The sequence below is a fragment of the Amphiura filiformis genome, chromosome 13 (assembly GCF_039555335.1).
Source record: "Amphiura filiformis chromosome 13, Afil_fr2py, whole genome shotgun sequence".
In the NCBI taxonomy this organism is placed as follows: Eukaryota; Metazoa; Echinodermata; class Ophiuroidea; order Amphilepidida; family Amphiuridae; genus Amphiura; species Amphiura filiformis.
The window spans coordinates 6,000,973-6,014,667 of NC_092640.1; the positions used below are offsets into that span (position 1 = coordinate 6,000,973).

Sequence of the window (13,695 nt, forward strand, 5' to 3'; positions counted from 1 at the left end):
CAATTTGATGATTATGAGCCAACATGGTCTCATCCCAATTGCTCAGTTCATCAACCTTTTTGTCTCCAATATATTCAGAGCTCATTCTGTGAATCCAAAGTTCATTCCATCAGAAACTGTGCATGGGGTTAAAGGAACTATGCCTTGTAGATGAGCATGTTGAGATCCTGGTACCAATCAGAGGTTGATCAAATTGATGGAATTTTTGTTTTCTGGCTTATGTAATTTGATGTCTGGCCAACTCACCTGTCGGCTTTATTGCTATGGTGATTCTTTGATATGTGTTTGTCTACAGGGCAAAGATGCATGTGTCTAAATATCTGTTGTTTTGTTGAACTTAAGCTTCCCCCAGCTCTGAAGCTACTAGATGTATTTTCTCAAAATGCTGTATCAATTTACAGGGTGCTTCAAACAATGACTCTGACTCTCTAAATGCTACTTTCTTGAAATAATCAGTTTACTATCTGTGTCTTACTTTGAGCTTGAAACTGTTTTCAAAGTGGTTCCGAGTTCCTGGTAAATATTGCACAGTTTGAGATGCACAATACAAATTTACATGTTCCTTTTATGTTTCAGGAGCCGCCCAGAAACCACCAACTCTGGGTGGCTTGCAGCTTACCCTGGAGCTGAGTGGCCGAAATATGCTCATAACAGGGGCTGATATTGTATGATTTAAAAAAAACCAGGGTTGAACCCCAAAGCCACTCTGTGGGCAAAACCCCATAAACACTGTATATACATAAAAGCTGTTGATGCTTTTCGCAGTCATCTCAAAATGAGGTTCTGTTTGAAAAGTGAGTGTTGTGTATATACACCTTTCATATGCATGCTTTTAATTAGAGCGTACACTTTGTGAAAGTCTTATGGCGTGTTGCTAGAAAGAGACGAAAAACAAAAATGACCATATGCGTTTGCATGGAGAGCCTCATTTGGTAATAAGACTGCAAGATGGCGAATACGTGTACAGGGTCAATATTCCAAATTTTCATTTTCATAGTTCCTGCATAGATTTTTGATAATCTATGGTTCCTGTGTGTAAGAAAAGCGCAAAAAATACATGCATCACATGGATCTTTCACTAGGATCCACAACATGCTCATCTATAAGGGCACAGTTCTTTAACCGCAATACATTTGTACATTCATTGAATGACCTTTGACAATTTGGGTACAAAAACTCATACTGTGCAACTTGAGGTCAAATTTTGCACTTTGATTGTATCATTGAGGTTATTGAACTATGCCATTGGGATGAGGCTAAATATTGTGGTCCATAGTGTTTAAACTTACCTGTATGTGTTCTTTGATGTGCCTTCAAATGTGAGCTTTTAGTATAAACTTTCCTACATCCTGGAAATTGACACTTATGGATACGACGTTTATTATCAGGTGATTCAGTCCGTTTATTTCCCCCTGACGATCTCGATGAGGGCGTTGTTGTATTTATATTCCGCACCATTGTTGTTCTGTCGGTCATCCCGTGATGTCCATTCACCATACTAACTGCAACTAATTGGTTCACAGGTAATACAGGCATCATAGCCGCCCGACTAAGTTCCGGCGATGAGGGCGGTGTTAACGTGATCTCGTTGACCTTCCTGAACTCAGTTTTGAAAGGATCACAAACTATAGATGCAGGGGTGACGGTGAAAGTTCACCGAGCTATCCCATGATACACTACTGCTGGAACTGAGACTAATTGTGTCAAATTTACTGTCATTGCTCTCGCTGTCAGAGTATCCAAGCATTGATTCCGTCTCTCGGTCTCTGTCGCAACTGGGAAGGATAAATTTGTTCCAGGGGTTTTCGGGTTCCTTTATTTTCTTGTTGTGAGTCTGGCATGGTTCCGCCTTCAGGTATCTTTCCATTTCAAGACAGTTCTGCAAATAGATAAATTAAAGGAAAATAAAAACAACTGGTTAATTATCATTCTACAGGATGTAGTACCAATAGCAAGCAGAAGGTTGTGGGTTCGAATCACAGTTTTGTTATTTTGGAGAACATTTCGGCACTGTTTATTTTGTTTGTCTTAAATTTATTGAGTGGATTCTTTTCTGTTGTTATGATTAAATTATAATATTCCGGTTTCCTTTTGTATCATTAAATTTATCCCCGATGTATTTGGTTGTTCTGCTACACGATGCGTAACTATATTTCCTATTTAATCCTTAGAATTAATCAATCACTCCATTCATCAGACACCAGATGATGTCTGATGGATGTAGCATAAAATAAACATTTTTTCCTGGGTAGAGAATTTAAGCAATATCTCAAACATATATTGTTTCATTTTTAATTTCTATAGATTAATGCTGTATGCTTACTACTACTAAGTACTTGTACAATCAGGTTTTTACAGATTTTAAAGATTTTTGAAGTAATTTCAGACATTTCAAAAAAGGAAGTAAAAAGAAAACCTCTGACCGACTGACCCTGAACACCCTACATAGACCAGTGTTTTTTTTTCCATCACCTAACAGGCCTGTTTTCCCCTCTCAATCTCTCCAACCTCTGCTCTCCAACCGTAAAAACAACTGTTCAAATAAAATACAATTTCTTGGTAGCGCCTCCTTTCCATATTGAACAATTCCCATCCCCATATTAATCATCATTCTCTTTGCCTCAATATGTTCCATCCTACATTGTAAGTACTTCCATCATTTATCGTACCAGCTTCATTAGCTAGCGACGACGCAAAAATCATTGTTAAAATCGTCAACAGGTCGCCATGTCACTCAACAAATTAATCCAAGATGATACATTCATTTCAGTCAAATTATTGCTATATGGATTAAAACCAGAGGGTATAATGCTTTCGCTGGCGACTGGTTGCATTGTACCAATATCTGAAAATGCAACAAATCTTCATAAATGTCAAAAACAAATCCTGAGAATCACTGACCTAATACTAGGCCTGTTTTTGAATTCATGCAGTTTTCAAAAACAATCATGAAAAAAAAATGAAATTTTAAATATTGTTTTCAAATGGTTACGATAAATTTGATGCATTTGGTATTGACATAACATTCATAAGGGTTAATGCTCTGTATGCAAGCCATAGGCTTCAACATAATTAAAACATATTTTCTCAAAATAGTAAGAGCTATCTCAAGAACCACTGCACCAATACTAGGCTTGTTTGTACTCATTTTAATACATTTTTCATGCTGATTCTAAATATGGTCATGACAATTTACAATTCTGAAATTTTTGAATTAAAAAAAAAATTGACGTGTCGTCTGCAGTCAACATGCGCATGGAGCGAATTAACATTGATCTCTAGTATGTCTATAGCAGAAGAACCCTATTTAAAGACGTCAGTAGAGCGTGATATGAGCCTATAACATGTTGACTCCTAGAGCATATCAGCAAGATAGAAACAGAATAGGTGCTGCTTTGACAATCGGCGAAATAACCTTACGCTATTTTTGCCTGATTTTATGGCTTATGACTCTATATTGTGTGACAAATACTTTTCTAAAGAAAAAAAGGTCTTCTTGAAACATGAAAATATTTGCTAGTTTGACAATCGGCCAAATGACCTTACGCTATTTTTGCCTGATTTTATGGCTTATCAGTATTATCACATATATTGTGTAGCAAATAATCTTCCAAAGAAAAAAGGTCTTTTTGCAAACGTGAAAATATTTTCTACTGCGAGAATCGCTTAAAAGATCTATCAATATATCATCTTACGTTATTTTTGTATGATCTGATAGCTCTAATGTGCAATAAATATATTTTAACCCCTTCGCCCCGAGAAGAAAAAAGGTCTTGTTGCAAATGCGTACTGTGTATACTGTGGCAATCGCCTGAATGACCTTACACCGAGCAGCAAACATGAAAATATTTGCTACTTTGACAATTGCCCTTTACCTTATGCTATTTTTGTCCGATCTTGTGGATTTGCCAAGCAACAATTTTTTTTTCTGAAGAAATGGGGTCTTGTTGCAAACATTAAGGGCTTTATTATCGTCACAAACCTTCCAACTTTTAGTACCTGAATGAATACACCCTTCATGTACATTAAACTTGTTTTATCAACCAAATGCATGCCTTATATGTGCCCAAAACTCAAACTTCATTACAAAAATATTTTCCCCTCGATCTAAAAACAATAAATTAACGCTGAATCAAGTTAATGTACGCCGAGATCTTCATCTACATCAAGTCGGAGCAAACATAATTACAAACTGTGGTGCCACATTAAGGCTAATAGTAATCTACACTCGCCACATCCATTATGCACCTCGTCGTCGATCGACGACTTGTTTTCCCTCGCAGCAGACGACAACGACGTTGACAACCTACTAAATTGCCTAGCAGCAACACCAACCTCCGACTGATACGTACATCATAGACAAGGTATATGAATAATTCTAAGACTGTAAAATGGCATGGAGCGATTTTTATTCTCTCACTTCTTGATAGTCTGTTCTACGTGTATTTTCTCACACATCACCAACTATCAAAAACGATGCTACTCCGGGATGAGTTTTGGAGGCACTGACCGGTACGACAGTCAGGTTTTGTCAAATTTGTCACTTTTTCCCCAAAACCTGTAATAACACTGAAAGTAATCGACTCTAGTGCCTTGCAAATTTTGTTGATTCACAACTCAGCAGGTTTTGTAGTTTGTCCGATATCAAATACTGATTTTTTTTGTGTGTGTTTGAGAACTTTTGACCTATAGAGCCATGTGACTTATCAAAATTTCACATTTTATCATTCTCCAGCATATGCTTTTTTTAAATAAAACTGCTTTCAGATGATTCAAACGCATAAGAGTCACTTTAAATAGCGAGGGAAATAGGAGCTTGGGAGCCTCGTGAATTTCAACACCTGATCCCTACGAGATGTTTTTGTTTCATGTGTTGCTGCATATACTGGACAGGCTGGGGGCCATCTTTGATTGCAGACAGTATTTTTGTAAATTTAAGTGGAGTACCGAGTTATCATAACATACACGTCTGGAGAATGCAAGACAAATTAATTGCGCCCAGTATAAAATAAAAAAAATAAATAAAACAATGACAAATAAAAGACATTTTAATTTTGCATGCTTTTTATTATTTCATTTTAGATATTTTTCTGAAATAGCAATGCATGACATGGAATAAAATAATTAAGATCATTAAAGATACAATGTCTGATATTATATGCTTTCACAATAATTTTGATCCATTTTTCCTTTCTGGGCACTTTGCTACCACACTACTGCACTGCTTCTGTTGCCTGCACTAACTTTAAATACTAAGCCAACATTTTGAAAGAAAATAAATAGATACCAGCACAGTAAATTTTTGTTTTTTGTTTTTTAATCTTGGAGATCGCAAACATGCTCATTTTATCAGGACCCCAATATAATCTTTGAATACATGTAGACTGTATTAAAAAATCATACTGTACAATTTAAAATTGAGGTCAAAATGTTATTCAATTATGTCCCATTCACAAAAGGACATTCTCATAATGTTGGAGTTCAAGCTTTTCTCTCCAAGTTTGAGATGTCCAAGCTCTTACAGGTAGAACGAGCTGGAAAAGCTTGGATTATTTTCATTCCAGCTTTTTATCCTGGCTTAAAACCAGAATATTCAAGGTTTGAATTTAGTCGGGATTTTTCCCTTACCCAAAGCTTGGATAAGCTTGGTTATTCAAGTAAAAGCTGGAAGTTTCCAGCAATCCTGATCAAGCTTGAATTAATTTTCGCATGGGATACCACTAACCAGTGCTAACCGACTATACTGTCTTCCAGCAAAGAACAGTCAATTGTTTAGTTGCTCTCAACTTGCAACCAGCCCTCGAATTAACCCACAGCACCCATGGCATTTTGCCGTGGGTGCCCATCCCCACTGCCGTAATGCCCTCAAAATATGTCCTTTACCCAAGGCAGTCACTTGCTGTGCCCTCTAATGAATTTGCTGTCGGTGCCCCAGCCCTGCCCCTTCATTATAAAATCATCTATCTATGTTTGTGTGTGTTTTCTTCACTTTTGAGAAATTGCCTTGGTGCTCTTCTCAAAATTTCAACAGTTGCCATGATGCCCTCTTGAAATATTACAAACTGCTGTGCTGCCTTGCCTTTTCAGTGAAAATCCAAGGCAATTATCAACTTGCCCTAAAAAAGTTGCTGTGCCCCTTCAGATCCTTAATTCGAGGGTTGCTTGCAACATTTTGTGGAGTAGGTCACATTTGGCTAATAACATATTATTCAGGTTATGAATTCCATCCATTCATCAACAACTAATTACCTATTATAGATGTACTATTTTACAGAGTAAAACCAGACCAGTGATTTTGAAAAGGCTCAAAAGTAATCACTTGATGAGAAAGATTGGCACCAAGGTCTACTACTTTTCATATCCTTTGCCTGATCATTACAGGAAGAATTGGTGTGTGAAAAGGAAATCCTTGACCAAAGATTATCACAAAGAAATCAAAAGAATCAATGAGCCATATGTTTACTCATTGTGTAAAGGCTCTGTAAACTTGCAATTGTGTGTGGTAAGAGTGTTTGTTATATGGCTACTAAATAGGTCCCACTTTGGATCTAGTGTAATAGAACACATTTAAAATGGTTCTGAATAAGGCTTACAGGTCCATCGCAAAGAATTTTTTTTGAGGAAGGGACGGTGCAGCAGGCTCTAAAGTGGACCTTCTCTAAAATTTGGGAAATTTTCCTCCAAAAAATGCCAGGTTCCAATGTTTTTTACTTAAAAAATGGAACATTTTGACTGATTTTCACTGTTTTTGTGAACCTTCCCCACACTAGTCACTATCGGTCTGTTTCTACAGAAAATCTACCTGCTTCGTCAACGCCAAAAACCTACTCCAACGAGGTTTCCGTTGGCGTTGAAAAGGCGTTGCAAACTGTTTCCACAGGAGTGATAAACGGTTCCATACCGTTTCATAAATGGTATTTGGCTCTGTAGAAACACACTCTATGGCTTTACCTTACACTGCTAGCCTACACAGTGCCGGGACACAGTGCTTTCATAAAATGAGGCAAATTTGATCCACCCTACTGTTCACATGCATAAATACACTTAGAATATTAGAAGTGAGCAACATGTTCATGCAATCATCTTTCAATTCAATGATTGTCAGTTTTGCTCATTTATTAGATGGTAACACAATATGAAAAAATGTGGGTCAGGGCAACATCCCCTTGTATTTTATAAAAACAAAATACAATTTAAATCCAATCAGAAAATCTGTACTAAATTGTGCCACCAAATCATTCTTTGATATCAAAAGCTTGTGATGTGTTTCGAATGAATAATACCACAGAACATGGCAATGCATAAATGTTTGCAATGCAAAGCACTGGGGAAGTTACTTGATAACTTATACTTTCAATAAAACATTTATATTTTCATGAATAATATGAACAGTGGTTTAAAAATAAGCATCCCTATATGACAAAAACGTTTTTTACTACGCCGTCACATGTGACCATTCCATTTCGTTTTCAGTTGCATGCATGTAAAATTTCAGCAAAATCCTTTTAAATCCTGCAGAAAAAGTTCTTATACCGTTAATTTTTTTTATTGAATTTTAGCTGGTGAGTATGACCTTACGGTATATTGAGATGCTATCAACAGTCACACTATAAAAATGCTTAAAAAAAGAAAAACAACCTTTTGAAATCAGTCATGGATCTATTCTGTTTTGTGAGATCTGTATTATAAATGAGACTCAATGCAGTAACTGCTGAAGTGGTTATTTTAGCAGCACGTTCATTTTTGCAGAACTACCCCGAACTAAGAAACATGCGAATACGTACTTCAATGCATATGTCTATGTAAGAAAACTCAAAATTGTGAATTTAAAATAAGCAAAATAGTTCAAAATGGTACAGAATGAAAAATTACACCTACAAAAAATAGAGCTTTCAACGTATCTGCCATGATGATGAAAGGAAGATCGCTACCCATCCTTATGCATTCATAGGATGTATATTAAAGCACTGTGCACAAATTCTCTGTGGAAGTGAAACAAGAAGCTTGCCCCATTTTGGATAATTAGTCTCAGAAGAACCCTCTTGCAACCAACCATGTTCTCTATGTGCATATATCTCAAACATCAAAAGAGGCCAGCCAGCCAGTCTTATCTTACACTGCCGTTTTTGCTTTTGAATTTGCGGAGAAACGGGGGAATGATAGTGATGACATTTACATGCAGTCTATGAAAATGGCAATTATACCATCGTTAGGAGCTATTTGATTTGTTTTAAGATGCAAAGGAAGTGGAATTTGCTTCTACTGTTTACGATTAACTTAGTTTGGCTGACGCTATCTCGGATATGCTCATCCACTATGGCACAGTTCTTAACCCCAATACGTTTGTACATGCATAGAATGACCTTTGAATGTGCTGGGTATACAAAATTGTACTCCACAACTTGAAGTCAAATTTCGAGAGCTCTATGTCCTGGCTCTATGTATGGAGCTCATCGAACTGTGCCATTGAAAATTTGAACATTTTGATTTCATAATTTTGGGATGAATAATAATATTCCTTGATATGTATTTTGATATCAAATAAGGGAAGTTTTCATACATATCCCTTGATTTTGAACTTTTAGAATATTGTGTGTCATCAAAATCAAATTTATTATCACAGAGAAATCACTATGGACCACAATGGCCTCATCCCAATGGCATAGTACAATAACCTCAATTACATAATCATAGTGCAAAATTTGACCTCAAATTTCAGAGTATGAGTTTTTGTACCCAAATTTTCAAAGGTCATTCAATGAATGTGCAAATGTATTGGGGCTAAAGAACTGTGCCTTGATAGATGAGCATGTTGTAGACCCTTGTGAATGGAGGTTGAAAGGTAAAACTTGAGAAGTCAGAAAATAAAACAATCCCATGTACTCCAATCACCAGTAATAATTTTGATAAACATAGCTGTCAAAAACTTACTCAACAAGAACAAAATAGAGCCAGGCAAGAAATATCTTGATAGGTTTACATATTTTTATGACAAAAAGGTCGGTAGTTCACTTGAAATATGAAAGCAAATAAATGAAATATCTTCCCACAAGGGACAGTGCTAAAAATGGTGAGAATTTCTGGGGTCCAGCTCAAATCTAAATAGGGTCGCACAGAGGTCATCTACATATGTGAATGTGTACATGTAGATGATATTAAAATATTTTGTTCTTGAGAATATACAGCATTATAATCCATTACAAAGGACATGGGAGTGATTTTGACATTGAGTACTTAGATGGGTGTCAATTTTCCAATTTTAAGAGGCTCGGCGGCCTTCTTGAGAACATATGCTGGTGTTTGGTTTTCCAAACTTGATCTCCATGGAGATTTCGTTGATGGCTTTGACAATGGAGCAAGGCTATTGGATACGTCACTTAATGTCAAGCCTAATTGGGAGGAAAGGGAAATGATGATGATGGGACCCAGAAACTTTAAACCCTCTGTGGATGTTGAGTGCTGGTAATTGCTCACTTCTTTTATTGAAGGTTACAAAATTTTCACAATTTAACCAAAATGTTACAAATAAACCTATTTTTATACAGAATTTATAAAATTGCGATACCACATTTCTAAGTAAAAGTCCTTTTTTCATAAACATAATATTTGAAAATGTGAGTAAAGTGATGCATAAAACATTGCAAATTGCAGGAAGGAGTCAACTCAGCTAATGATTCAGTAAAAGTATTATAAATGAAAAATTATATTTCAAGTCAGATTTGCATGGTGTAAATTGATAGCAATGCAAGTCATTTGGCTTTTGACAGAGGAACTCCATGTCACCAGTCTACACATCAACCTGATTAAGCCGGGCCAGAAACCCAAAGTGTTCTACAAAAGAGCTAATAATAGTCCTTTTATCAAAAGAATTAAGCAAAATTCAGCAATTTAAATGAATCTCAGTGACATACCCTTTTATAATTTCAAGCTTTTCCTAAAGATTCACTTCCTGAACAAAGATTCCATATGATATCCTAAACTGGGAAATTTCCTGAAAAACCCAAAACTGCCATGCCCATCAGAATTTCAAATAATTGTAGCCACTCCAGACAGGAGTCCCTGGTCCCTTTAAACTGATATTCAGAGACAGAAACCTTAAAGCACCTATAAGAACTCAATTTCCATTTTTGCAGTCCAGTCTCAAGTACCCACTCAATGCTCATTACAGGCATCATTTCAAAACTTAACATTACATGTAGACAGATACCACTGCTATAATTGTATTTTAAATGGCTACTTACCATTTATATAAGGTCTGAATATTATTTGCCATCTTGCTAGACATTGCTAGAGAAGAAGTAACAGATAAAATGACCAGCGATTGAAACATTACTATAGGAAAAAGGTTCTCACATAGATTTACCTATAATATTAGTTCCATTAACTGCCCAGGGCGCTTAATAAAGTCATTTTGGATGGGTGCTCAAATTCATGTAAAAGCCCATTTATTTAAATTTTAAGGGGGTACTACACCCAGGCTGCCCAATTTTGTGCCTATTTTTGCATTTTCCTCAAAAATTATATCGCATTGGGGACAAGTAAGGGGACAATGTATATTATAGGGGCAAGAACCGGGGGCAAGGACTACAACTACTGCACTGGAAATTTTATTTCAGCACAGACAACAGTTGTGGAGTTACAGTCAAAAATGAGGGAAAACCAATATTTGATCAATAAATCAATAACTAATTGCTTTGAGTTGCTGAATTTTCAGTACAGTAGTTGTAGTCCTTGCCCCTATAATATACATATCTTACTTGTCACCAATGTGCTATAATTTGAGAAAAATGCAAAAATAGACACAAAATTGGCCAGGGGTGTAGTACCCCCTTAATACTCATTTAATTTATAAATCAATAAATATAATTCAACAAAATACCTAACTTAGTAGTTATAAAGCTTTTTCTTTGTCATTCCTACAATAGTTGAAATCCTATAAATAATTAATCTACAATGATTTGAATAGATTACAAACTAAAGAATTTACTAATAGGCCAACCATCATTGATCTGGAATGCGTAATGCAGGGTTATACATTAGAGGGAAAATACGATTTAGAGCCTACATTTCCAAGTCGTTGGAATGATAAATGTCAAATCAAATGTCTATCTGAGCGTATACATTTATTCGATGTGTCACACAATCTAATCCAATCAGGCCGAAGAGGACAATTTTGACAAATGAGTTAGTATCATCAATAACTTCTTACTAATCCATGCTATTGCTGAAGTCCTTCCATCACTAGCATACTTTAGTTGCAACAACTTACAACTAACTATGCAAACCATTAGCAAATTGAAGCATTTTCAATTAAAATTGCGTGTTTGTTTTCTGGAAAAGCAAATTTTTAAAAGCTACTTTGTCGCCCCGGATTACAAGTGATCTGACATGATAAGACACTTGCACTTACCATTTATTTTCAAATATTATATCAAAAATCTCCCAGGTCATCTTCTTACCAAAAATATATCATGCTTTTTTTATCTTCCAATTGAAATTTTTTTCCCACCCATCTTAGATTAGGATCGATTGTCTCCTAACACCAACCACAGGCCAGTTTTCATTGTTCAATTCTAATTTCCCTTATCCATTTCTACAATTAATCTTTGGCTTTATTTTCTAGTTGACAGTGCTGATTTAGATCAATTCCTTTTACAGAGTCACACATGGGTCAGTTTGCAATGGAAAAGTGAGCAACCATTGAGCCATACCTAATGAAACTACATGTATGGTACTGTACAATTAAAGCAGTCATTTTTGTGTTTGGAATTTTTTGGCCTCGTTGATGTTGTACTACTTTGCTTGTTTTGTTTTGTTTTAAATTTGCGATTTTGAGTCTTACATAGACCGATATCTAATATGTATGTCATTTCACACATTGTTATTTACACCATAGCTGCATTGAGCCTGAAAATTAATATTCCTGAAAAATTTCAACTTATTAGCGGAAATATTCTGACGATAAGAAATTTCAATGGCTTTAAAAACAGGAAAAAATACCAGGTCAGTGAGTAAATAGTTTTATCTGATCATGCTTTGACCATGTGAGCAATAGAATACTATATAATGGTAAACCATGTAAATAGTGCAATAAAGTGAAAATGGCTGAATGCGTAATTTGCTACTGGCTCATCAAACAAATACAGTCCGCTAGTCAATACCCAGCGTTGTCAATACCTGACTATTGGTTGACTAAACCTAAATCAGGTATACATTGTAAATATTGAATGCTGTAAGGTGCTCAGTTACTGTATAATGTATGTAAAGGGTCATGTTGAAATGTTCACAAGGTTCCTCTACATTACTTTATGACAGAATTTGGATCTATTATATCCTTTCAAAAATTTTATACAAAGAATAAACCCAAAATTTTCTATGCAATTTGCAACATTACAGGCATTATGGAATACATTTCAATAAAAAAAGGGTAAATTCTGAAGAAAAAAAAAAAAAAAGGGAAAACGTGCATGAAATACGACCAAAATGCTCAAAACGGGCTAAAAAGAAATAAAAACAAGGAAATTTGGGCAAAAAAAATGATTTATAGCATTCATTTAGCAAAATAAAATTGTGTCGTCATCTTGTCAAATTCGTTACCGGTAACATTTAATTCCATCATCTGACATGCACCTCAGTGTAACATACATGTATTTGAGAGGCTTTAAAACATATGCTATGGATGCATATTTGAAGGGGTGTCAGCATCATGGGAGTTAAAGGCATGCAGAAAAAGGTGTCAATTTAAAAGGGTGAACTTCCCCAAATCACGCGCCTTATTGTTATTCACATGATAACCCTCTGCTCTTGAACATTTGCAAAATTAAAATTCGCTCACACTGGAACTCGCACAAGTGGCTCTTCACCCCATTCTTAAACGTCAAAGCGCACTGGTAATTTGAATCATCTCCCATCCTTTATATCATGCTTACAGCTAACATACAATGTACAAGCCACTCTGCACATTGCTCCACACACATTCATATGAATTGCGACAATTTGTTAATTTCCTTTTCATTATTATGTGCACCAGTATGGCTTCCAACACATTGACCTTTCGCTAAACTCTACCGATTTTCCACTTTACATTTGAGGCCAGGGAATGAATGACATTGGGGGGCTAAACATGTCAAATTGTAGAGAGGCTACAATTGTGGCAGACATCTAGTCCTACAGGTAGTAGGACTATATATTTCAATCTGATCAAATCAAAGGCTAATGAATTGGAGCAAGTTAAATAATTTGTTTGTTTACCACAATTTTAAAGCTTTTTTTCACTGAAAATTTGTTTCTAATAAACGTCCCTTTTGAAAAATTGTAATCTCTGCCTTGAACTTGAAGAAAAAGGCAGATATTTTGGCACATTGCCCCACGTTATTGCAACAAGCAAAATTCTAACAGGATAAAGCTTTGAAACTCATAATTGAAGTCTACATGAACATCCACTATGCTTGTTCTGATCAAGTAGAATTTTGAACCCCTAAACTTCCTTCACATTCAAAGGGAATCGCATCCAGATTTCTTCAAGAATTATGTTCAAAACTAAAGTTCCACCTGATTGTAAAGATTACATGCATACACACACACACTGCATCTGTTGCAAATTATGGCTTGAAATACTTCAATGTTTAAGTGGTTTTGGAGCCCTTCTTAAATATGAGAACAGGTTATTGGCGAGTTAAAAAATAGGCGAGTTAG

At 35.7% G+C, this 13,695-nt stretch overlaps 1 protein-coding gene across 1 annotated transcript in view; it reads right to left on the bottom strand.

Annotated features, from left to right (window-relative positions):
• LOC140167925 (Krueppel-like factor 6) overlaps positions 1-13,695 on the bottom strand; it is a 107,434-nt gene that overhangs the window by 69,732 nt on the left and 24,007 nt on the right. The window contains 3 exon segments of the mRNA XM_072191215.1: positions 1,290-1,637; positions 1,640-1,660; positions 1,663-1,879. Of these exon segments, the coding sequence (XP_072047316.1) occupies positions 1,290-1,637; positions 1,640-1,660; positions 1,663-1,879 (586 nt within the window).